General features: G+C 38.3%; 1 protein-coding gene across 6 annotated transcripts in view; it reads right to left on the minus strand.

The window, feature by feature from the left end:
* dnm1b (dynamin 1b) overlaps positions 1-27,977 on the minus strand; it is a 55,932-nt gene that overhangs the window by 22,823 nt on the left and 5,132 nt on the right. For all 6 annotated transcript variants that reach the window (XR_013796758.1, XR_013796759.1, XR_013796760.1 and 3 more), the window contains exons 2-7: positions 8,070-8,143; positions 6,541-6,690; positions 6,214-6,417; positions 5,956-6,054; positions 587-747; positions 252-394 (exon numbers count right to left, since the gene is read on the minus strand). Coding sequence is in view for 2 of the 6 variants with exons in the window: in XM_079605845.1 (XP_079461971.1) it covers positions 252-394; positions 587-747; positions 5,956-6,054; positions 6,214-6,417; positions 6,541-6,690; positions 8,070-8,143 (831 nt within the window). In the remaining 4 variants the exon portion in view is untranslated. The remainder of the gene's footprint in view (positions 1-251; positions 395-586; positions 748-5,955; positions 6,055-6,213; positions 6,418-6,540; positions 6,691-8,069; positions 8,144-27,977) is intronic.

Consider the following 27,977-nt stretch of genomic DNA (forward strand, 5'->3'; position numbering starts at 1 on the left):
TCGGATCGATCTCAAGGAAGTGATTAATAATAGGAAGAACTGTTAAGACCCAAATGATAAAAATAAAAAAAACTTCTCTCATCTTCCCACTTTTCTTCTTTTTCTTAAATTTTTTTTATAATTAAATAAGTCCTTGCTGAATAAAAGTATTTTTTATATTTTGTATTATTCTTACTGACCCCAAACCTTCGAATGGTTGTGTATGTGCTTGAGCTGTACATTTTCAAGTGGGTAATACATATAAGACTCACTGTAGCAGAGCCTTGGTTTTGCGAGAAGGATCATCGGGGCGAAAGTGCTTGTACTCCTCCACCTCTTTCTCAATGGACAGTAACTGGCTCTGAAGTTTATTCCTCAGTCCTGGCAGGGTGTCTCGGATGTGATTAGTTAATTGCTAGAGTAGAATGAAAACCCTTGGTTACTGGTTAACATTTTGCAAATGTATATTACATGATTTATGTTTGTTTACAAAACAGAGTGAGATAACAATATACTTAAGGCTATATTCTTCTGTATCAAAATACTGAAAAACATTTGCATAAGTGGCATTATGCTAATGCGCAATAATGTCATTGCGTCATTCTACCTGATTAAGCACTTTCTGCAGGTAGGGAGTCCCCATGCGATCGGCCAGATGTCGATAGGCTGGGTGGGTGAGGAAGAACTTCCTTTCTGCTCCCATGGCAGCAGTAATGTCCTTCTTGCCATCAATGTCCTTTTGACTGCGGTTCACAACCCCAATGTAGCCTAAAGGGAACATCCAATTTGAAGTAGTTACAGGCAATCAGCATAATAAAACATACCACATTGGACATCGAATAACTCATATAAAATCAATAAAAAGCAAAATAGCTTCAGAAAATGCAAAAATATACAGTAGCTGTTAAACTATTTTCATGAGGTGGACTTTTTAAAGTAGCCAAATAAATGTTTACATGTAAAGTTACAAGGAAATAAATGGGAACCGTGTTAATTAATCAGAGCTAGCTAAAAAGAATCCACTAAGTGACAAGTAATCAATGTCTGTGAAAAATAGAGAGGAGAAAGGTCATCCACAAGTGCAGAAAGAATAGCACTTGATAATGCACTGGTATACTTGGACTTAAAATTGCATCAACAAAATTAGAAAATATTTAAATCGTTGGGATACTTTACCTATCTCCTGGTTAGGTAGAGTAGCTCTTATAAAATAAAAAAAGTCTATCCTCCCAAAGCTCCTGAACTCAATTCAAATTATCCCTATCCTGTTCTCTAAAAAGTTTTGTTAAAGGTTTGAATAGCAGGCTTAGTTCCTTTATCTGGAGCAAACGCAAACCAAGGCTGAAATCATCTGCACTACAACTACCAGGGTCGATGGGAGGAATGTATTAATCTAATATTAAGCTATACCAGTGGTCTGCACATCTACAGTAAGATATGTTTCTGATCGGGTTGCTCTTGATAACTCTAACGTGTTATAGATAACGTGGTTAGATCTTGAACAATCGTTATCAAAACTTCCCCTTTGTGGATTTGTTGTTTTTCAAAAAAGAAAATGTAATTCATTTTGGAGAATTGTGATAACCCTGTAACTGTAAATCCACTTAAGACATGGAGGGCAGTTTGCTGTTTCAAGGGAAGAACTAAGCTAGCCTCTGCTCTCACACCAACTGTGAACAATCCGGACTTCCCTCCAGGTAAAGGTTTAAATTTTGGATGAACCAAGGTATTAGTCGGCTTGAATTGATGAAAAATGTTTTATGTCTTTTGAGGAGTTGATACAGTGGTATAAATTATTAAAGCAGGACTTTTTTTTTGTTACAGATTAGAAACGATATTCAAACAATCCCTCATTATGTAATAACAGAAGTCTGTCTCCTTTAGACTACTATTTCACTATTTTAGTGAGTCGGTTATCAGTAGGCTATTGGGGAGTAACTAGTTACATGGAATCGTGTACCTAATTTAATTACAAAAACATTGAACTGTACCCCAGTGAATAATAAATATACTAAAATGTATTTGAAATACATTTATTTTATGCAAAGGATACTACAAATACATTAACAAATTTATGTACTTAATACAAACACCCTGCAATTGTACGTTTAGTAGCCTATGTCACGGATATCCAAGGAGAAGGTGACGAATAACAACCAGGTTTATTTACATAGCTCAGAACCGAATGTGATAGTGAGCCAGCATGCAAACATCACACACAAACAATGCCGGACAACTGAAGAGCGCACAAGGAGGATCTTAAATGCATGGTGATGATGACAAAATAATGAACAGCTGTGATAATTAGTGTTTGTGTCCAGGGTAACTGATGAGTGGCGGGAAACTAGAACAAAGGAGCACATGTGACTCATGAAAACAAACAGAGAGTCCATGATAACTAAACAAACTGAATATAATGGTGACAACTAAATTGGTATACTTAAAGTCTGCTAAATTGGGACAAGTAATTTTGTACTTAATGCACTTTAGTTATCCGGAAGTAATGCTGAGGACCAACTAAAGTTATACTTAAGTGTATTTGATTGTGCTAAAGTGGAACTATTGCAAGTAAACTTTAGGTACAATTTAAATATCTTGCATTTAAAGACTGATATTATACAGTGATCATACTATCCTTACTAATAGTGATAATAAAACACATTTTAAGCTTAATGTCAAGAAATGTGCACTGTGCAATAAAAAAGTACTCAAAATAAAGTTGAATTATAATATTTACATCAGTAATGCTCAAGCGATATGTCAGTAAATATGCTAATGGTTTGTAGTATACTTAGTATGCAATAAACTTAAATGCATTTTGGTATACTGGTTGGTATAGGTGTTTTTCACGGTAATCCATTACAGTTACTGAGAAAAAAATGTGTAATTAAATTACACTTACTTATGAAAATTTTAACGATAACAAAGAGGGTTACATCTGAATATTTTCTGTAAAAAGCTAGGATATGTTGAATAATATTAATTTGTTGCTTTGCCTGTTTTTGATGTGCATGATGCCTTAAAGGCCGTTTAGTAAAGCGATGCTATTCTGATTGGTTAGCTTTTTTTTTATTTGCACCACATCTGCCAATCATATCAATCCACATTGCCGCTGAAAGCTTTAGGCTACAACCTGTCTGTGTCACAGGAAGTTGCAGGAAGGCACGAAGAGGAGTATAATTCCAACACAAAGTTTAATGACGATTATACAAGAATAAACAAGTTGAGCAACGTAGGCCGAACAGAGAATGAATGTTAGGGATCAACTTATAAAGCAAACACAAACGAGGATAATTAATAGAACACAGCTGAAACCTCACAATGAGGAGTGGGAAAACTGAACAAAGGAACACATGATGAGAATGAAAACAAACTAAGGGGCTGTTTACACGACACCATTTTCAACTAAAAACGTAATACTTTTTATGCGTTTTGGCCATTCATTTACACGACAACGGCATTTTGGGAGCCTGAAAACGCAAACTTTTGAAAACGGGTTTTTAAAGTGCAAGTTTTTAAAAACGGTCTCGGTTTAAACAACAAAAACGTGAATCTCTGAAGACGATGTCGTCAGGCACATGCGTATTACGTGTTCAGTCTATCTAAAGTGTTTCATCGCCATCTAATGGCCTGGCAGCAGAATACAGCGGTTTTAGTAGTTTTCGAGGATCCATGCAAATGGTGATCGTTTTGACAATGGTGTCGTCTGTACGCGGAAAACTCAAAGGAAAAACTTCTCCGTTTTAAGCATAGAGACGTACCCTAAAAGTCCATGATAATGAGAGATAAAAAATTAGTTCCAGTGCTGGAAATGTTTTAATCATTTCAACTAGGCGCAAATATAACTGTTCAGTGCAAAATATGTTTGCCATCTATTAAAATGCTATTGATATCAAAGGTTTCAATGTCGAACATGAGGAAGCATCTGCAGGTATGTAACTTAGCCCACATTTAACTGTAAGCAGTCATTAAATAAAGTAGGAAAGGCATTGCCTACTCCCGCCTGCCAACACCATGTTCATAATCTCCATTCATAACAAATGAGCTAGTCTGCTAGCTAGCTTAAGATGTCTTTACCAGCCACACTTCAGTTTATGAACCCTTTGAAAGAAAATATACATTGTTAGATGTCAGTGTTTTCTCTCATAGCTATTGCAAATATTTAATTTAAAAAACAGTATAATACTGTAGCTATTAAACTATTTCTTGTTATGAATTTAAATCTGTATTTAAACAATTTTGTGGTGGCTGTGCTTTAAAATTAAATGATTATAATCTTAATTCAAGTGATGAAGGATTTTGAAAGTCTGACAGTAATCAGTGTTGAGTAGGCCTACTACTGTAAGGTTAAACCTGGTTTAAATGTTTGAAAATGATTAACAGATAAAAACATTCATTAGAAATGTATAAAAGTAATCAAAAAGTAATCTAATTTCATCAGTTACATTACTTTATTAAAGTAATTGAAATAGTTACACTACTTATTACATTTTAAATAGGGTATCTTGTAATCTGTAACCTATAACATTTCCCAAGTAACTTTCCCAACACTGTCGGTTATACAAGGTTCTCAATGGTACATCTGAGGGATCAGATCGTGTAATCGTGCCATGGCTGTACAGTTTAAAATTGAACAAAGGATGCATATTTTACCCAACCGTAGACATGCATTTAACAATACCCTTTCACCTCTTTGCTTTAAGTGCAAAACACAAATTGGTACACTCTCTCACTGTGATTAGTTAGGCAATCTAAAGACAAATATATTGGGCCAAGATAGTTTCTGAAATAATATATTTGATAAGGACTCGGAGTTGGCATTGGATCCTTTATTTTTGAATAAGCTTTGATTTGATCAAAAGAAGACTGAATAATCTTCTTACCTTTGCAGCTAGGAGAAACATATTACTGAGGTGGATAAGTGACAAGACTATATCGGATTGGCACGAGATTTTGAAGGAACTAATTCCGCTGGAATATTTAACTTGTCTAGTTAATGGTCAGCCAGACCAGTTTTTATAGTGTCTGGAAGCCCTATATCAATAATCTAAGGACTGAATTGTTAATATTCTGCAGAAGGGTTTTCCCAATCATGTGCCTCAAGTGAGTGTTTTTATTTCATTATTTTTACTCGATTACCTTATATTTACAATTATGTATTTACCTTGATTACCTTTTTACTTGTGCCGACATTTTTTTTTATTCTTAATTGTGGTTGAAATTTGTGTTGTGCTTTCTGCTAAAGTTGGAACATTTTAAATATTTTTTTTTTTTTTAAATAGCATCAACTTCAAAAGTACAAACGGAGTGTGCGCGTGCGCGCGTGCGTGCGTGCGTGCGTGTGTGTGTGTGGAGGGGGAGCGGGGGATAGGGGTTTATATTATTGCCGTTTACATCCTGAAGTTCTTAGGGCTATTACTAGAATATTCTGGCCCCCTGGTTGAGATCCACTGCTTTTAAAAGTTATATACAGACGAGCAATTTAACTTTTTCTGACCAATGAATCTCCATGTATTTATTGTTGTTTACTAAAGTAATGGTAACACTTTACATTAAGGTTTCATTAGTTAACATTAGTTAACTACTTTAGTTACTATGAAATAAAAATGTACAATACTTCTACAGCATTTATTAATCTTAGTTAATGTTAATTTTAGAGTTTGCTAATACATTATTAAAATCGAAAACAATGAACGGCAGTATTCATATGAACTAACATTAACAAAGATTTATAAATACTGTAACAAATGTATTGCTCATTGTCAGTTCATGTTAGTTAATACATTAACTAATGTAACAAATGAGACATTGTAGTGTTACCATATTTTTAATAATCTTTTTATATGAATGGATTTTAATTTGTGTCAAATTTATAGAATTATACTTATTATAGTGCAGGTCTCTCCAATGGGACTTTTTAAAATGTTCCTGAGAGGCTATATTTATATGGAAAGAGTATTTGTACACTGACTTCACCTCTCCGTAAAGGAAGAAGCTTGTTTTCCAGGATATCACGTGCATCAGTTCCTTCATCCATTAGATCCAATTTAGTGATCACACCAATAGTTCTCATACCTGTTCAGAACACACACACACACACACACACACACACACACACACACACACACACACACACACACACACACACACACGAGATCAGGAACAGTTTTAAAAGAAAGAAAAAAATCACATTATTTTATAACAAGTTTCAATCACTGCTGGATGACAACCCACCCTGAGGGTCAACCTCCTTGGCAATCTTGAGGGCATCTGAGTTGGCCAGGTCAGAGTTTGCAGGAGACACAGCCAGCAACAAGCAGTTATCCTTAGTCACAAACTGCATAAGCATCTCCCTGATCTGGTGCTCGATGTCAGCCGGCTGGTCACCTACAGGCACTTTGGTCATACCAGGCAAGTCCACGAGGGTGAGATTTAGGACTGGCGAAGAGAAGGGGTGACATGATTTCATGTGATGTTTCACAATGCATGCTTATATGTAACAGAAAATGTAGATCTGATCATTTTAAAATAACTTCTCTGTATGTGCATGAATGAAGGTACCATGAGGTGAATAGACGCGCAGATTGATAGGGACCGGTGAAATGCCTTTGTTTTGTCCGGTGATGCGATCTGTCTCTGCCTCAATCTCCTGACGAACCTCATCAAAATCAGTAAACATCTTCCCCTTGCAATGCAAAAACTCGGCATGTTCTGGAAATAAGCAATTAGGAAAGGCATTTTAATATTAGCTTTGCATTCCATAATAGCTTTGGCTTAAAAACATGCATTTAAAACTAGAGCAAGGGTTTCTCAACTCTGGCTCTCAAGGACCACTTTCCTGCAGAGTTTAGCTCCAGCCCTAATCAAACACACCTGAACAAACTAATCAAGGATTCTTCAGGATTAATAGAAAGTTATAGGCTGTGTCCGAAATTGAAAACATAGTGGACTGAGTGCACTTATTCAAATCCACAATCCACCGCAATAACAAGCGTACAACTGATGTACACTCAATGGCTATAGATTACCCATAATGCACTGTGACGGTCACGCTAAATTAATTCCCACGTCTGACCAGAAGATGGCGCCCGCAGCCGAATCATCCATTTCCCAAACCGCTGGTCCAATGTGGCTACAGCGTAATATCATACGGGTATAAATAATTCCTTTTACTTGATTATTCCGTTGTTTAAATAAAGCTGCAGTTTGGCGCTCTAGCGGTTAATAAACAGAACTGCATGCATCTTGCTGAAGAACATTGTAGCCAGAGCTACTTCTCTCTGTTTATGTCTATGACAGGTCATGCAGGAACTGGGCTTCTCCGCAGCGCTATGGCCCGAACCATTCTAAAATAGTCCGAATATAAACACTTATTATAGGTGTACCATAGGGATTCAAGATAAGACAACACGGTTTGGAAAATGGATTCATGATGTACACGCTTACTATATGAATTAAGTAAATTTTGAACAACAAAAATTTACAGACTGTAGCCTCAAAGGAATAGTTCACTTAAAAATTTAAATTCTGTCATCATTTATTTACTCTCAAGTTGTTTTAAACCTGTATGAATTTCTTCACAAAAGAAGATATTTTGAAGAAAGTCGGTACAGTTGATGGACCCCATTAACTTCCATAATATTTTTGTTCTACTATGGAAGTCAATAGGGTCCATCAAGTGTCTAATTACTGATATTTTTCAAAATATCTTCTTTTGTGAAGAAATTCATACAGGTTTGGAACAACCTGAGGGTGAGTAAATGATAACAGAATTTTCATTTTTAAGTAAACTATTCCTTTACGGTTTAAACATGCTAGTTTCCATGACAGACTTAAAGATAATCTTTTCATTACTACTGGAGCTACCAGTTTGCTAAGTTTCAAATAATTACAGCGAGCACGAACTATGCAAAAGAGGCAGCCCTTCCGGCGCACTCAGTGGGATACTCAGGGAATATTGAATGAGAGGATAGGGGTCGATTTCAAACATGGGGATAGGCAGGTGAGTTTGATAAAGTGGACCTTGAGAGCCAGAGTTGAGAACTCCTGCTATAGAGAGGTTTTTTTAGTGTTCTTCTAGGATTTTTTACCAGAGGGGCAGTTGACCAGCTGCAGCACTAGGGGGCGCCGAGTGACAATACCAGAGCCACGAGGCAGAAAGTCCCTAAAAAAGAAGATGAGGCAGCATTCATATATTAAACTATATTAAAGTGCATTTCTAGCATACAAATATAACATGGAGAGACCATATAATATTACATTTAAGTATAAATAAGCAATTAAAATGATAAAATAATAAAAATAAGTCATGCTGCTATGTTTAAAACAGCTTTGAGTCAATACAAAGTTATATTAATTAAATAATGTGAATAAAAACTCAGTTTTTAATCTAATGATGACTCTAAGTGTATGTTCACACTAAAAACAGCTCATGGTGAAAACCAGATGTACTGACTTAATTAAAAACATGCCAGTGATAGTGCTGCTCTAGCAGCTGTGTGCATAACCCATTTTTAGGGCCCAAGCCTTGAAAAGGCGAAGGCCCTATTGTTTTCCTTCGGATTATTCTTCTTTATTATTATTATTTATTATTAGGGCCCGAGCACCGATGGTGTGAGGACCCTCTTGGAATTGCTCTGTTTATTATTATTATTATTAGGGCCCGAGCACCGATGGTGCGAGGACACTATTGGAATTGCTCTGTTTATTATTATTATTATTATTATTATTATTATTATTATTATTTTCCGCATTTGATCGCATTTTTGAGGGCCTAAACATGCACGAAAACTCACGAAAATTTGCACACGCGTCAGAACTGGCGAAAATTGACATCTGATATGCGTTTCAGAATTGGGCGGGGTAAAATGGCTCGATAGCGCCACCTATAAAGGTTCAACGGAGTGCGCCTCCCACTACGTTTCACGTATGTGTACGAAATTCGGTACATACATGTAATGACCCAATACCTACAAAAAAGTCTCTTGGAGCATAGCCTTAAACACAACAGGAAGTCAGCCATTTTGAACTTCCTCTCTGATTTTTGTGCAGTTTTTGCCATTTTCAGGCCTCGTACTTTAACGAACTCCTCCTACAGTTTTAATCTGATCATCTTCAAATTTGGTGAGTGTAATCTTAAGGCCTTTGCGACGTTAAATTGCGAAGATCTAGAGTTTTCGTCGAAGGGCGTGTCCTCGGCGGCCTGACAAATTTTGATGTTTCGCCATGAAACAGGAAGTTGCTGTAACTCAGGCAAACAATGTCCAATCTGCCCCAAACTTCACACGTTTGATAAGCGTTCTGTCCTGAACACATGACATGCTCAAATTCAGTTACAGTCATAGCGCCACCTGCTGGCAACAGGAAGTGACATGTTTAACACTGTTTTGGACTCCTAATAACATATAAAAAATTGCCACCAAGTGCTTAACATGCTAACAACATACTAGAAACATGCTAAAACATGCTAGCAAACATTAGCTAAGTGCTAAAGCATGCTATTACTGCAATTAAATAGGAATTTGCTGTAACTCAGGCATTGAATGTCCAATCTGCCCCAAACTTCACACGTTTGATAAGCGTTCTGTCCTGAACACATGACCATGCTCAAATTCAGTTACAGTCATAGCGCCACCTGCTGGCAACAGGAAGTGACATGTTTAACACTGTTTTGGACTCCTAATAACATATAAAAAATTGCCAGCAAGTGCTTAACATGTTAACAACATACTAGAAACATGCTAAAACATGCTAGCAAACATTAGCTAAGTGCTAAAGCATGCTATTACTGCAATTAAATAGGAATTTGCTGTAACTCAGGCATTGAATGTCCAATCTGCCCCAAACTTCACACGTTTGATAAGCGTTCTGTCCTGAACACATGACCATGCTCAAATTCAGTTACAGTCATAGCGCCACCTGCTGGCAACAGGAAGTGACATGTTTAACACTGTTTTGGACTCCTAATAACATACAAAAAAGTGCCAGCAAGTGTTAAACATGTTAACAACATACTAGAAACATGCTAAAACATGCTAGCAAACATTAGCTAGGTGCTAAATCATGCTATTAATGCAATTAAATAGGAATTTGCTGTAACTGGCATTGGATGTTTAATCGGCCCCAAACTTCACACGGTTGAATATTCTCATGTTTAACACATTTACATGAGAATATTCAGTTATAGTAATAGCGCCACCTACTGGCAACAGCAAATGACATGTTTAACACTGTGATGCTGTACTAGCAACATATTAAATATGCCATTGAGTTATAAACATGTTAGAAACATGTTAAAACATGCTAGCAATTCTTAGCTAAGTGCTAAAGCACGCTAATGCAATGAAACAGGAAGTTGGTGTTACTGAAGAAGGCAATGTCCAATCTGCCCCAAACTTCACACGTTTGATAAGAGTCCTGCCCTGAACACATCTACATGACAATTTTAAGTTAAAGTAATAGCGCCACCTACTGTCGACAGGAAGTGACACGTTTTACACTGTGATGCATTACTAGCGACATATTTAATATGCCATTGAGTTCTAAACATGCTAGAAACATGCTAAAACATGCTAGCAACACTTATCTGAGTTATAACGCATGCTATTATCCCCATAATCAAGGACATTTTTGTAACTGACTTTGACATACTCCTCCTATTTTTACCTACTTAAATGCACATTGCCCACCGTGCTCTGTCTTCCTAAAGCCACCGGGTGGCGGTGGCACGGGTGCGAGGGCCCTTTCATCGCTGCTTGCAGCTTTAATTATTAGGGCCCGAGCACCGATGGTGTGAGGACCCTCTTGGAATTGCTCTGTTTATTATTATTATTATTATTAGGGCCCGAGCACCGATGGTGTGAGGACCCTCTTGGAATTGCTCTGTTTATTATTATTATTATTATTATTATTATTATTATTCTTCTCCGCATTTAATCACATTTTTGAGGGCCTAAACATGCACGAAAACTCACGAAAATTTGCACACGCGTCAGAACCGGCGAAAATTGACATCTGATATGCGTTTCAGAATTGGGCGGGGCAAAATGGCTCGATAGCGCCACCTATAAAGGTTCAACGGAGTGCGCCTCCCGCTACGTTTCACGTACGTGTACGAAATTCGGTACATACATGTAATGACCCAATACCTACAAAAAAGTCTCTTGAAGCATAGCCTTAAACACAACAGGAAGTCAGCCATTTTGAACTTCCTCTCTGATTTTTGTGCAGTTTTTGCCATTTACTGGCCTCATACTTTAACGAACTCCTCCTACAGTTTTAATCTGATCATCTTCAAATTTGGTGAGTGTAATCTTAAGGCCTTTGCGACGTTAAATTGCGAAGATCTTGAGTTTTCGTCGAAGGGCGTGTCCTCGGCGGCCTGACAAATTTTGATGTTTCGCCATGAAACAGGAAGTTGCTGTAACTCAGGCAAACAATGTCCAATCTGCCCCAAACTTCACACGGTTGATAAGCGTTCTGTCCTGAACACATGACCATGCTCAAATTCAGTTACAGTCATAGCGCCACCTGCTGGCAACAGGAAGTGACATGTTTAACACTGTTTTGGACTCCTAATAACATATACAAAATTGCCAGCAAGTGCTAAACATGTTAACAACATACTAGAAACATGCTTAAACATGCTAGCAAACATTAGCTAAGTGCTAAAGCATGATATTACTGCAATTTAATAGGAATTTGCTGTAACTCAGGCATTGAATGCCCAATCTGCCCCAAACTTCACACGTTTGATAAGAGTTCTGGTCTGAACACATTTACATGAGAATATTCAGTTATAGTAATAGCGCCACCTATTGGCAACAGGAAGTGACATGTTTAACACTGTCATGCTGTACTAGCAACATATTAAATAAACCATTGAGTTATAAACATGTTAGAAACCTGTTAAAACATGCTAGCAATTCTTAGCTAAGTGCTAAAGCATGCTAATGCAATGAAACAGGAAGTTGTTGTTACTCAAGTAGGCAATGTCCAATCTGCCCCAAACTTCACAGGTTTGATAAGAGTTCTGTCCTGAACACATTTACATGAGAATAATCAGTTAGAGTAATAGCGCCACCTGCTGGCAACAGGAAGTGACATGTTTAACACCATTTTGGACTCCTAATAACATATAAAAAATTGCCAGCAAGTGCTAAATGTTAACAACATACTGGAAACATGCTAAAACATGCTAACAAACATTAGCTGAGTTCTAAAGCATGCTATTACTGCAATTAAATAGGAATTTGCTGTAACTCAGGCATTGAATGTTCAATTTGCCCCAATTTCACACGTTTGATAAGAGTTCTGGTCTGAACTCATTTACATGAGAGTATTCAGTTATAGTAATAGCGCCACCTACTGGCAACAGGAAGTGACATGTTTAACACTGTGATGTTGTACTAGCAACATATTAAATAAACCATTGAGTTATAAACATGTTAGAAACATGTTAAAACATGCTAGCAATTCTTAGCTAAGTGCTAAAGCATGCTAATGCAATGAAACAGGAAGTTGTTGTTACTCAAGAAGGCAATGTCCAATCTGCCCCAAACTTCACACGTTTGATAACAGTCCTACCCTGAACACATCTACATGACACTTTTCAGTTATAGTAATAGCGCCACCTACTGGCAACAGGAAGTGACATGTTTAACACTGCGATGCATTACTAGCAACATATTAAATATGCCATTGAGTTATATACATGTTAGAAACATGTTAAAACATGCTAGCAATTCTTAGCTAAGTGCTAAAGCACGCTAATGCAATGAAACGGGAAGTTGTTGTTACTGAAGAAGGCAATGTCAAATCTGCCCCAAACTTCACACGTTTGATAAGAGTCCTGCCCTGAACACATCTACATGACAATTTTAAGTTAAAGTAATAGCGCCACCTACTGTCGACAGGAAGTGACACGTTTTAAACTGTGATGCATTGCTAGCGACATATTTAATATGCCATTGAGTTCTAAACACGCTAGAAACATGCTAAAACATGCTAGCAACACTTATCTGAGTGATAACGCATGCTATTATCCCCATAATAAAGGACATTTTTGTAACTGACTTTGACATACTCCTATATTTACCTACTTAAATGCACAATGCCCACCGTGCTCTGTATTCCTAAATCCACCGGGTGGCGGTTGGCACGGGTGCGAGGGCCCTTTCATCGCTGCTTGCAGCTTTAATTATTATTATTATTCTTCTTCTCCGCATTTAATCGCATTTTTGAGGGCCTAAACATGCACGAAAACTCACGAAAATTTGCACACGCGTCAGAACTGGCGAAAATTGACATCTGATATGCGTTTCAGAATTGGGCGGGGTAAAATGGCTCGATAGCGCCACCTATAAAGGTTCAACGGAGTGCGCCTCCCGCTACGTTTCACGTACGTGTACGAAATTCGGTACATACATGTAATGACCCAATACCTACAAAAAAGTCTCTTGGAGCATAGCCTTAAACACAACAGGAAGTCAGCCATTTTGAACTTCCTCTCTGATTTTTGTGCAGTTTTTGCCATTTTCAGGCCTCGTACTTTAACGAACTCCTCCTACAGTTTTAATCTGATCATCTTCAAATTTGGTGAGTGTAATCTTAAGGCCTTTGCGACGTTAAATTGCGAAGATCTAGAGTTTTCGTCGAAGGGCGTGTCCTCGGCGGCCTGACAAATTTTGATGTTTCGCCATGAAACAGGAAGTTGCTGTAACTCAGGCAAACAATGTCCAATCTGCCCCAAACTTCACACGTTTGATAAGCGTTCTGTCCTGAACACATGACCATGCTCAAATTCAGTTACAGTCATAGCGCCACCTGCTGGCAACAGGAAGTGACATGTTTAACACTGTTTTGGACTCCTAATAACATATAAAAAATTGCCAGCAAGTGCTAAACATGTTAACAACATACTAGAAACATGCTAAAACATGCTAGCAAACATTAGCTAAGTGCTAAAGCATGCTATTACTGCAATTAAATAGGAATTTGCTGTAACTCAGGCATTGAATGCCCAATCTGCCCCAAACTTCACACGTTTGATAAGAGTTCTGGTCTGAACACATTTACATGAGAATATTCAGTTATAGTAATAGCGCCACCTACTGGCAACAGGAAGTGACATGTTTAACACTGCGATGCATTACTAGCAACATATTAAATATGCCATTGAGTTATATACATGTTAGAAACATGTTAAAACATGCTAGCAATTCTTAGCTAAGTGCTAAAGCACGCTAATGCAATGAAACGGGAAGTTGTTGTTACTGAAGAAGGCAATGTCAAATCTGCCCCAAACTTCACACGTTTGATAAGAGTCCTGCCCTGAACACATCTACATGACAATTTTAAGTTAAAGTAATTGCGCCACCTACTGTCGACAGGAAGTGACACGTTTTAAACTGTGATGCATTGCTAGCGACATATTTAATATGCCATTGAGTTCTAAACATGCTAGAAACATGCTAAAACATGCTAGCAACACTTATCTGAGTGATAACGCATGCTATTATCCCCATAATAAAGGACATTTTTGTAACTGACTTTGACATACTCCTATATTTACCTACTTAAATGCACAATGCCCACCGTGCTCTGTCTTCCTAAATCCACCGGGTGGCGGTTGGCACGGGTGCGAGGGCCCTTTCATCGCTGCTTGCAGCTTTAATTAGGGCCCGAGCACCGATGGTGCGAGGACACTATTGGAATTGCTCTGTTTATTATTATTATTATTATTATTATTATTATTATTATTATTTTCCGCATTCAATCGCATTTTTGAGGGCCTAAACATGCACGAAAACTCACGAAAATTTGCACACGCGTCAGAACTGGCGAAAATTGACATCTGATATGCGTTTCAGAATTGGGCGGGGTAAAATGGCTCGATAGCGCCACCTATAAAGGTTCAACGGAGTGCGCCTACCGCTACGTTTCACGTACGTGTACGAAATTCGGTACATACATGTAATGACCCAATACCTACAAAAAAGTCTCTTGGAGCATAGCCTTAAACACAACAGGAAGTCAGCCATTTTGAACTTCCTCTCTGATTTTTGTGCAGTTTTTGCCATTTTCAGGCCTCGTACTTTAACGAACTCCTCCTACAGTTTAAATCTGATCATCTTCAAATTTGGTGAGTGTAATCTTAAGGCCTTTGCGACGTTAAATTGCGAAGATCTAGAGTTTTCGTCGAAGGGCGTGTCCTCGGCGGCCTGACAAATTTTGATGTTTCGCCATGAAACAGGAAGTTGCTGTAACTCAGGCAAACAATGTCCAATCTGCCCCAAACTTCACATGTTTGATAAGAGTTCTGTCCTGAACACATGACCATGCTCAAATTCAGTTACAGTCATAGCGCCACCTGCTGGCAACAGGAAGTGACATGTTTAACACTGTTTTGGACTCCTAATAACATATAAAAAATTGCCAGCAAGTGCTTAACATGTTAACAACATACTAGAAACATGCTAAAACATGCTAGCAAACATTAGCTAAGTGCTAAAGCATGCTATTACTGCAATTAAATAGGAATTTGCTGTAACTCAGGCATTGGATGTCCAATCTGCCCCAAACTTCACACGTTTGATAAGCGTTCTGTCCTGAACACATGGCCATGCTCAAATTCAGTTACAGTCATAGCGCCACCTGCTGGCAACAGGAAGTGACATGTTTAACACTGTTTTGGACTTCTAATAACATACAAAAAAGTGCCAGCAAGTGTTAAACATGTTAACAACATACTAGAAACATGCTAAAACATGCTAGCAAACATTAGCTAGGTGCTAAATCATGCTATTAATGCAATTAAATAGGAATTTGCTGTAACTCAGGCATTGGATGTTTAATCTGCCCCAAACTTCACACGGTTGAATATTCTCATGTTTAACACATTTACATGAGAATATTCAGTTATAGTAATAGCGCCACCTACTGGCAACAGGAAATGACATGTTTAACACTGTGATGCTGTACTAGCAACATATTAAATATGCCATTGAGTTATAAACATGTTAGAAACATGTTAAAACATGCTAGCAATTCTTAGCTAAGTGCTAAAGCATGCTAATGCAATGAAAGAGGAAGTTGTTGTTACTAAAGAAGGCAATGTCCAATCTTTCCCAAACTTTACACGTTTGATAAGAGTCCTGCCCTGAACACATCTACATGACACTTTTCAGTTATAGTAATAGCGCCACCTACTGGCAACAGGAAGTGACATGTTTAACACTGTGATACAGTACTAGCAACATATTAAATATGCCATTGAGTTATATACATGTTAGAAACATGTTAAAACATGCTAGCAATTCTTAGCTAAGTGCTAAAGCACGCTAATGCAATGAAACAGGAAGTTGGTGTTACTGAAGAAGGCAATGTCCAATCTTTCCCAAACTTTACACGTTTGATAAGAGTCCTGCACTGAACACATCTACATGACAATTTTAAGTTAAAGTAATAGCGCCACCTACCGTCGACAGGAAGTGACACGTTTTACACTGTGATGCATTACTAGCGACATATTTAATATGCCATTGAGTTCTAAACATGCTAGAAACATGCTAAAACATGCTAGCAACACTTATCTGAGTTATAACGCATGCTATTATCCCCATAATCAAGGACATTTTTGTAACTGACTTTGACATACTCCTCCTATTTTTACCTACTTAAATGCACATTGCCCACCGTGCTCTGTCTTCCTAAAGCCACCGGGTGGCGGTGGCACGGGTGCGAGGGCCCTTTCATCGCTGCTTGCAGCTTTAATTATTATTATTATTATTCTTCTCCGCATTTAATCGCATTTTTGAGGGCCTAAACATGCACGAAAACTCACGAAAATTTGCACACGCGTCAGAACCGGTGAAAATTGACATCTGATATGCGTTTCAGAATTGGGCGGGGCAAAATGGCTCGATAGCGCCACCTATAAATGTTCAACGGAGTGCGCCTCCCGCTACGTTTCACGTACGTGTACGAAATTCGGTACATACATGTAATGACCCAATACCTACAAAAAAGTCTCTTGGAGCATAGCCTTAAACACAACAGGAAGTCAGCCATTTTGAACTTCCTCTCTGATTTTTGTGCAGTTTTTGCCATTTTCAGGCCTCGTACTTTAACGAACTCCTCCTACAGTTTTAATCTGATCATCTTCAAATTTGGTGAGTGTAATCTTAAGGCCTTTGCGACGTTAAATTGCGAAGATCTTGAGTTTTCGTCGAAGGGCGTGTCCTCGGCGGCCTGACAAATTTTGATGTTTCGCCATGAAACAGGAAGTTGCTGTAACTCAGGCATTGAATGTCCAATCTGCCCCAAACTTCACACGTTTGATAAGAGTTCTGTCCTGAACACATGACCATGCTAAAATTCAGTTACAGTCATAGCGCCACCTGCTGGCAACAGGAAGTGACATGTTTAACACTGTTTTGGACTCCTAATAATTTATAAAAGATTGCCAGCAAGTGCTAAACTTGTTAACAACATACTAGAAACATGCTAAAACATGCTAGCAAACATTAGCTAAGTGCTAAAGCATGCTATTACTGAAATTAAACAGGAAGTTGCTGTAACTCAGGCAAACAATGTCCAATCTGCCCCAAACTTCACACGTTTGATAAGCGTTCTGTCCTGAACACATGACCATGCTCAAATTCAGTTACAGTCATAGCGCCACATGCTGGCAACAGGAAGTGACATGTTTAACACTGTTTTGGACTCCTAATAACATATAAAAAATTGCCAGCAAGTGCTTAACATGTTAACAACATGCTAGAAACATGCTAAAACATGCTAGCAAACATTAGCTAAGTGCTAAAGCATGCTATTACTGCAATTAAATAGAAATTTGCTGTAACTCAGGCATTGAATGTCCAATCTGCCCCAAACTTCACACGTTTGATAAGCGTTCTGTCCTGAACACATGACCATGCTCAAATTCAGTTACAGTCATAGCGCCACCTGCTGGCAACAGGAAGTGACATGTTTAACACTGTTTTGGACTCCTAATAACATACAAAAAAGTGCCAGCAAGTGTTAAACATGTTAACAACATACTAGAAACATGCTAAAACATGCTAGCAAACATTAGCTAGGTGCTAAATCATGCTATTAATGCAATTAAATAGGAATTTGCTGTAACTGGCATTGGATGTTTAATCGGCCCCAAACTTCACACGGTTGAATATTCTCATGTTTAACACATTTACATGAGAATATTCAGTTATAGTAATAGCGCCACCTACTGGCAACAGCAAATGACATGTTTAACACTGTGATGCTGTACTAGCAACATATTAAATATGCCATTGAGTTATAAACATGTTAGAAACCTGTTAAAACATGCTAGCAATTCTTAGCTAAGTGCTAAAGCATGCTAATGCAATGAAAGAGGAAGTTGTTGTTACTAAAGAAGGCAATGTCCAATCTTTCCCAAACTTTACACGTTTGATAAGAGTCCTGTCCTGAACACATCTACATGACACTTTTCAGTTATAGTAATAGCGCCACCTACTGGCAACAGGAAGTGACATGTTTAACACTGTGATGCAGTACTAGCAACATTTTAAATATGCCATTGAGTTATATACATGTTAGAAACATGTTAAAACATGCTAGCAATTCTTAGCTAAGTGCTAAAGCACGCTAATGCAATGAAACAGGAAGTTGGTGTTACTGAAGAAGGCAATGTCCAATCTGCCCCAAACTTCACACGTTTGATAAGAGTCCTGCCCTGAACACATCTACATGACAATTTTAAGTTAAAGTAATAGCGCCACCTACTGTCGACAGGAAGTGACACGTTTTACACTGTGATGCATTACTAGCGACATATTTAATATGCCATTGAGTTCTAAACATGCTAGAAACATGCTAAAACATGCTAGCAACACTTATCTGAGTTATAACGCATGCTATTATCCCCATAATCAAGGACATTTTTGTAACTGACTTTGACATACTCCTCCTATTTTTACCTACTTAAATGCACATTGCCCACCGTGCTCTGTCTTCCTAAAGCCACCGGGTGGCGGTGGCACGGGTGCGAGGGCCCTTTCATCGCTGCTTGCAGCTTTAATTTATTATTATTATTATATTACTACCTTTTGGGCACTTTTGGGGGCCTTAACGTGCTCAAAAACTCTTGAAACTTTGCACAAATGTCAGAACCCGCGGCCATTAGAGCTGGACTGAAGCTGGTACCCGGGCGTGGCAGGAGGGCTCGACAGCGCCCCCTGGAACGCGGTCCGAAAACTTGGTCCATAAATCAAACACGCTTGCGTGGAATAATATGAAACTCGGTACACTTATAGATCTCATCGGTTCATATATCCTTCGTGCTCTGACTTTTTACCCCAGCCCAACAGGAAGTCGGCTATTTGGCGTAGTTTAAAAAACACATGCAATGGAATTTAAAATACTCCTCCTAGACGATTCAACCAATCACCACGAAACTCGGTGTGCATGAAGTCAAGACATGGAGGATGAAAAATTGCCAGGGGATTTTTGATATCTCGAACGCTTTGGCCGTGGCGAGGAAACAAATTTATGGCGAATATTGGAAACAGGAAGTGTGTTATAACATCCTCATACATTAATTGATCTTGATGAAACTTCAGCAGTGTGTTCGTTGTAAGAGGCCGATCACATGGATGTGACTATTGTGAGTCAAAGTTATAGCGCCACCAACTGGCAGCAGGAAGTGTGTCACTTTCAAAATGCTTTGAATTCACCCTCTTATTTTTACCCGATTTGCTTCAAACTTTATGTGTATAATGTAAACACACGGCAGATGTAGACATGTGAAAGAATTATTGATATCTTAAATACTGTTGCCATGGCAACGCTTTAAACTTTTATATTCTTTTTGGGTGCATTTGAGGCTCTTAACATGCTTCAAATTGCATGAAACTCAACATGCATATCAGATTTATTAGGTACTAGGCATGTGTGAAGTTTCAGAAACGGGCGCGGTGGAGGGGCTCAGTAGCGCCACCTTTAGTCAAAAATGGGGTATTAGTTTTACCTACAGTAACAAAAATCGGTATTTATATTTATCTCCCCGAGCCGGACAACTTTCTAATTTACAGTCATTAGCTCCGACCAACAGGAAGTCAGATATTTTGGTTTGAATGTGATTTGATGGGAATTTTGCCAGTCTCTCTCAGTGTCTGTGTGTGTGAGAGAGGAGGGGGGCTTTATTTTAACCCTTTCTCTGCTGTGTGGGACTTCTCGGGCACTTTTGGGGCCCTTAACGTGCTCGAAAACTCTTGAAACTTTGCACACAGGTCAGAACCTGCGGCCATCAGGGCTGGGCTGAAGCTGGTACCCGGGCGTGGCAGGGGAGCTCAACAGCGCCCCCTTGAACGTGGTCCGAAAAACTTGGTCCATATATCAAACACGTTTGCATGTAATAATATGAAACTCGGTACACATATAGATTTAATCGGGCCGAACAACTTTCGTGCTCTAAGTTTTACGCCAGTCCAACAGGAAGTCGGCTATTATGGGCTGTATGAAAATGCATGCCCCTGGAATTTGATATACTCGTCCAAGAAAAATTATCCTATCGCCACCAAACTCGGTCAGCATGAAGTCAAGACATTGAGGATGCTAAATTGCGGACGGATTTTTGATATCTCGAACGGTTTGGCCGTGGCGAGGAAACGAAGTTATGGCGAGAAAAGAAAAACACAATGTGTTATAACGTCTTCATACATTTATTGATCTTGATGAAACTTCAGCAGTGTGTTTGTTGTAAGAGGGCGATCACATGGATGTGACTATTGTGAGTCAAAGTTATAGCGCCACCAACTGGCAGCAGGAAGTGTGTTACTTTCAAGATACTTTTGACTAAAGTGGGTGGGTTATTTTTACCTACAGTCACAAAACTCGGTCTGTATATTGTGCTTATCGATCCGGACAACTTTCTAATTTACAGTCATTAGCTCCGACCAACAGGAAGTCAGATATTTTGGTTTGAATGTGGTTTTGTCTCTCTCTGACAGAGTTCCCCCTGCCATTCTCTGTGTGTGTGTGTGTGTGGGGGGGGGGGGGGGGGGGGAGGGGGGAGTGTGTGGGGGGGGGGAGTGTGGGGGGGGGGGGGGAGGGCACACACACAGACAGCCCCCCCCTTTTCTGTGTGTGTTTGGAGGGGAGCAGAAAGACTCACACTGATGCAAGCTCTAAAGCAGACTTCTTCTCGACAGTCAAAGCGGGGTTACGTTATTGCCCGTCGTGCACAGGAACCCGAAAGGCAACGGGGTGGCGGCTTTTTATATATATATATATATATATATATATATATATATATAAATAAATATAGCTGCAAGCAGCGATGGAGGGCCCAAGCCGGTGGCAGCGCCAGCCCGGTGCCTTTAGTGTAACTAAAGGCACCAGGGTGGCGGTGCCACCGGCTTGGGCCCGTAATCGCTGCTTGCAGCTATATTTATTTATATATATATATATATATATATATATATTTGTATTTGTTCTAGATTTTAGAGGCATTAGGGCAATTTTTCATATTTGCAACTATAAGCCTTCCTTAGCTATGAGAGACATGGAATTTGGAGAAGGGTTGGAGGAAGGTGTGTGAGAAAGCGCTGTATGAGTTCTGGCCATTAGGCAGAAGTGCTTCCAAAATTAGTGGTTATGCTTAGAAAGAAAAAACATGTCATTGCATTTCACTACTGACCACAGCTTTTATGGATTTCCAAGACTGTATGTTTAAAATAGCCTCTTCGCGATCTAATCTCAAAATCAAACTTTTTAATTTAATTTATGTTCTTTTTACAGTCCAATTATGTAATTCATATTGACAGTGTGAACATAATAAAGCAATCATGATGGTTCTATACAGGTATATCCTATCAATATAGCCTCTCATATTACTGTATCTCTGATCGGCTTCTTTGATTCTCCAATAAACTGCAAAATGGCAGATGCTATTTTTTTATATATATATATATATATATATAGTTTGCAGAATGATGAGGATGTTAGTATAATTAGTAAATAGGGCAATAGACTGTTTATTTTAGGACTGCTATGAATTAATGAAGTGCTCTAGTTGTTGTCCATATCCACACAGCCCATATTTTGTAAGATGCAGTAGAAGGAATACATTGCCTACATATAGTACATACATACACAAATGCATACAGTATATACAGTAGTGGCCAAAAGTGATGTCAGCCAAAGGAAAATTGACATCTTCACCCTTTATTCAAATATTGTTAAAAATTTGTTACACTTTTTTTAAGCATAATGCGTAGTTGTGCTTGGAGTCAAATGTTTTATTTGTGATACTTTTTGGCCAGGCTGTCATTCAAAGAAATTATGAACACATGCAAAACTACTTTTGAAAACATAAATAAAACCTGTTGCTTTAGTTCAGTAGCTTTTTGTTTTAGTTTTTTTCCAAATACTTTTGTCAGATAAACACCTTAACCAAGTTTAGTGTTTTGTTCTTCCCTCATCTTTAAAATGTTTTAAAGATATTAATATTTTCTTCATATTTTGATTTAAATTGTGGTTTTATCCCCTCCGGACATCATTTTTTTGGTCACTACTGTATATAAACTGCCGTTTAAATTGTTTGGTCTCTGTAATATTTTTTTATGCATTTTTCCCAAAAATACAGTAAAAACAGTAATATTGTGAATATTATTAGTTACAATTTAAAGTAGCTTAACCGCTTTCTATTTGAATATATTTTACAATGTAATTTAGTGACAAAGCTGAATTTTCAGCATCCATTACTCCAGTCTTCAGTGTCACATGATAATATGATAATAATATAATAATATGCTGATTCTGTGCTCAACAGTTGTTTATTACTGCTTATACTACAGATAAGCGGAATAATTGACTCCAGACCATTGAATTATTATAAAAATAATGCACACCCGAGGTGTAACGGCCACTCCGCTTCGCGCCGTGACCGCATTACCACCTCGGGTGTGCATTATTTTTATAATAATTCAACGGCCTGTCGTCAATTATTCCTTACTTAATATTTGATGAATGGATTAATTGTTTTTTTGTAACAATGTAAATGTCTTTACTGTCACTTTTCATTCATTTAATGCATTCCCGATTTTAATTTATTCATTTATTTTTTTGCTTCAAACTAAAGTTTGTAATGTTGTTGATGTCTGATTGATTCAAGGGTTAGAACCATGACCTCTGAAAAAATAGGTGGCGTTCTTTGCACTCTAGAAAGCAGCCTAAAACTAAAACCTAACGTTTATTAGGACACATGACCAGCTTAATGCTGCACATCCCATTATTGACACACACAGCACAGACACACACACACACACACACACACACACACACACACACACACACACACACACACACACACACACACACACACAAGCTGTGTCCGAATTCAGAGGCTGCATCCTTCGAAGGCCGCAAAGGTCGGACCAGGAGTTGTTAAACGTGACGGTCTAGCCTAAGGAGGACTGTTCTTGTTGCCTAGAAACCGTAACAACTGCCGTTGATGAGTGGCAGTAACTATAATACTGGACTTGTTTGAAAGTTATATTAAACTAAAAACAAAACAGGGTTCACAAACTGTCTAAATACGTTTACCATGGTCCATTTCTGTATATAATAAAGAATATAAACTATAATTGCATATTAGTAAGATATATAAGTCAACATTTGAACCACTTTAAAGTTTATTTTCATTTTTACATTTGTATCACTAGATATTTTAGGTAAGCTGAAACCCCATACTTATGTTTAAAAGTGTAATTATAGGCAGGTTCTCTAAAAAAAAATCTGTTCATCACTGGCGGGCAATGGCCACAAAGGATCCATCTGTTGTATCCTTTATTTCACAGGAAACGAAAGACGCATTTGAAGGAGCCTTCGAATTGGGACAGCCTTCGTCGCACCGTGGTGACGCAATCGGCCTTCTAATGCGGCCTTTTGAAGGATGCAGTCTCTGAATTGGGAGGCAGCTAGCCAGCTACAGTGTCTTATCTGCTCTTGCAGGCTGTTTAATGACATACGGCAGCTGTGATGACCAGCTGCTTTCTGCCGGACTGCGCCATCATGTAATTGATCGTCACGTCACCATGGTGATAGGGCACAATCAGCATGTGGCACTGTTATAAAACTCTATGTCTCATTCATAATATAGACATCTGTCCAATAAATTGCACCATAAGTGTCAGCGTGGATGAGCTGAATGTTCATTCAACTGTATGATACGCTGCAACTGATTCATAAGTCCAAAGAGCAGTTTGTCTGTGAGGAAATAATCAAGTAAGAAACATAAGCAAAGCTATTTTGAAGAACTGTTTTCCATACAATTAAATTCAATGAGGTTCAAAATAAAATGGCACCCAATTCACATTCATTCTATAAATAAATAAATGAGGCATTTTTCCTCTTTGTAAGATATTTCAAAAGTTTAGAATAAGAAGAGGATGAGTAAATGATTTTGGGTGACCTGTCTCTTTAACCCTTGTATCAATTAAAAAAAAAAGTTACTCTGAGGTCCTACAAAATTGTGTAAAAAAAAAACTGTCATAAAAAATTGAACCTTGGGTGCACAGACTTAAGTTTGGTCTCCTTTTAAAAAAGACCCTTGGCAGATTATTGTTGAAGTAAAAAAGTTTAAAAAGTGAAACAAACATGTTAAACTCAAAATCTACCAGAAACTCAAAGCGATACATCTAAATAATTTATTCTAAATTTGAGGTTGATATCTCATGAGCTTTCAGTAAGATTTTGTTTGGGTGTACACACACACTAGTTGGACACCCACAGTTATAGCCGATAATGTATCAAATTGGTTCTATTATATGCAGAAAAAGAAAACAGGAATACATCGAGTATTTGCTTTACTGGGCAAACCTGATAAAATAGCACCATCTGCTAAAAAAAATCTTAAAAAATATATATATTGAAGCCTTGCCAACAGAATGAAATAGTAAAATTCCACTAAAAATATACACTTGTGCCAAAATGTATGCAGTTGGCATTAACAAAATGATAAGAATAAAAAAGCTGAAAAAGACAAAAATGTCCCAAGGGCGCACAAGGGTTAAGGGTCACCTATTATTGCAGTCCTGAAACTGCAATCTAGCCAGGTAATTGTCCTCGTACAGTATTATAATGTTCATCTTTGAGCATTGTACTGCCAGTCAATGGATCTGTTTGTAACTAACTAGCTTGACAGACACTTTAGTGTCCGCAGAGCTCACAGTGTAGCATGAACAATAACACTGGACCTGCTGAATAACAATGAAGATCTACGAGACAGCAACAAACAATTTAAGTCACTTTTAAGCATTTAAGTCGCTGCCAGTGATATGGATCTATGAATATTATAGGGTGTGTGTACAAGCAAATCTAGAGCATACAAAGCTCACAGTGTTCAGACTCAGAGCCAGTGATATTGCTGCTCATCATATGAAAAAAGCTTAAACTAGCTTAAGGTGGTGTCCTTTTGAGTGGAACCCGATGCTGCGTCTTAGCGTTGGCGCTGGGAACGCTTGTCTGAAGCATGTTTCCAAACACGGCTTAAGGCGAGACACGGCAGGCAAAAAAACATTGTGTTTTTTTTCACTGGACAACTTTGAGATTTTGGGCTATTTGTCTTCAATAACATGTCTTCTTTCGAAATAATTTTAATATGCTATTATTATTAGTTACACACACACAAAAATACTCATCTACTATGTCCCTTTGGTCCCTGTAAAAAAGTCCAAAATAAACATTTAGGTCTTTATTTTACTACACTTTGTCCGTTTGCGTCTGTAGATTTCTCCTAAATTCAACAAAAGTTAAATGCGTGATACATGGATTTTACTTGGACCTAAAGCATATTTTGTCTGTAATTCATGGCTTTCAATAGAAATTAGGGGAATTTTGCCATAAAAATCTTTAAAGGCCGTTTTCTCAAAATGAATTTTTTTCTCACACTCCTAGTGAGGATTTTCCACTTCTGTAGCACCTACATACACCAAACTTTACAGTCATATTCCTAACTATATTGTGAAGGTTTGTCCAGTGGGATTTGTTGATATATCATTCTTGGCCTAATTTATATGACATTTTATGCCTAAAAATAGGGTGGAAATAAAAATGTTAAGGCTATTGGCAGTATTTTCTGATTTACAGGGTAACAAAAGGAGATATTCATAATCCCCTCAGGTAATGTCTTTTCATTAAATATGTCAACAAAATGCTAAAATAATTTTGAAACTTGTTTTTTTTCAATGGTCAGATTTGTCACTCCAAAATATATGCAAATTAGAGCATATTTAATTAGATATAGCCTGATTAGCATATTTAAACATAAAATTACAGAAACCTTGCAATACATTTTTTTCTCCTATTCATGTGAGTAATCAACTGGTAAAGTTTCATGGTGATATCTGTAAGTTAACATTTTTATTTGTAATTTTTTTGTTGTGTCGTGATGTAGCGTAGCGCCTCATCATTCTATAAATAGATGCCAGAAACAGCTTCTTTGTCTTCAGAAGCCATGTGTTTTTTGAGCATGTGTCTGTGAAATCAGTGAGGAGTTATTCTGTACAATGGTTGAAAGTGTGTGACGCCATATCAGGGAAAGTACAGATAGACCATATAAAGATACCAATATGCTCAATGAAGACCATGAGTCAAAGTTGAGGTTCAATAAGTTGATAGTTGACACATAGGGTAGAGCAGAAGCCAAATATCCCTCTCGAGCCCTCGCTCATAAGGACAGGAGGGCAGGGAGATCCGAGCAGTTCAGGCTGCCTAAGGGGATCCGATTTAAGAGAAGTTATCTTCACGATGGCAGTCAAAAAAAGTCCTGCCGCTTCGGGCCCAGTCCAGTTCAGTTTGCCTCGCGTCCACCTCGTTTTCAAGGCATGATGGTAACGAAAGTGTGCCAGGAAAAGAGGAACTGTGCACTCTTCTGGCAAAAGAGGCCATAGAACACATACCCCTGCCAGAAAGAGACACAGGGTTTTACAGTTGGTATTTTAAAGTACCCATAAAAGATAGGGGTTTGCACCCAATTTTATATATATATAAGGGCCTGAACAGTACTCTGTGGACATACAGGTTCAAGATGCTTACTGTGAAACTAATAGTGCCACAAATTCAAGGATTGGTTTGTGACTATAGATCTAAAGGACGCATTCTTTCGAATTGAGATCTTGCCAGAACACAGGAAGTTTCCCAGGTTTGCTTTCAGGGCCAAAGCTTACTAATATAGAGTACTTCCTTTTGGCCAAGCTCTGTTGTAGGTGCCAGGTTTGGGTTGATGTCTTTTATCTTGAAATTTTTTGTTTCAGTTTACGTCACTTGACACAGGTGCATATTACCTGTTAGTGATTATTGCATCTGTCCCCATGCCCGTTCACCGATGCTGTGGTGCATGGATGCTGCTCTGGCTCCTCTGTGACCTCAGGGCATCCGTGTACTCAACTATATCGATGACTGATTGATATTAGCCCAGTCAGAAGAGCTAGTAGCACGACATTGAGATGTTGTGCATGCCCATGAAGCATTTGGGGCTCAACTTGAATCTCAAAAAAAAAGTGTGCTTTCTCTAAAACAACTAAAGTAGTTGAGTAAAAAATCACTTTTTTTAGGGAACCACTTTATTGGGGATTCGACCACGATACATGCACATCTTTCTCCTGCACGTGTAGATTCAATCCTAACCACTGCTAGAGACATCAAACTAGTCCAACAGGTTTCTGTACAGCTAATTCAAAGGATGCTAGGTATTATGGCAGTAGCAGCCAACATTATTCCTTTGGGTCTACTGCACATAAGATCTTGTCAATTCTGACTCAAGAGCAGAGGTTTCCATCCTCTGAATCAAGCTTCCAGAGTCGTAAAAGCCACGCACAGTGGACATCGTCCTCTTCAGCTTTGAAAGACACCAGGATTCCTCAACATTTGCCTCTAGAGGTCAGGGCTCACTCCACTAGAAGTGTGGCCTCTTCCAAGGCACTTGCTAGAGG

This window comes from Phoxinus phoxinus (assembly GCF_949152265.1).
Source record: "Phoxinus phoxinus genome assembly, chromosome: 3".
In the NCBI taxonomy this organism is placed as follows: Eukaryota; Metazoa; Chordata; class Actinopteri; order Cypriniformes; family Leuciscidae; genus Phoxinus; species Phoxinus phoxinus.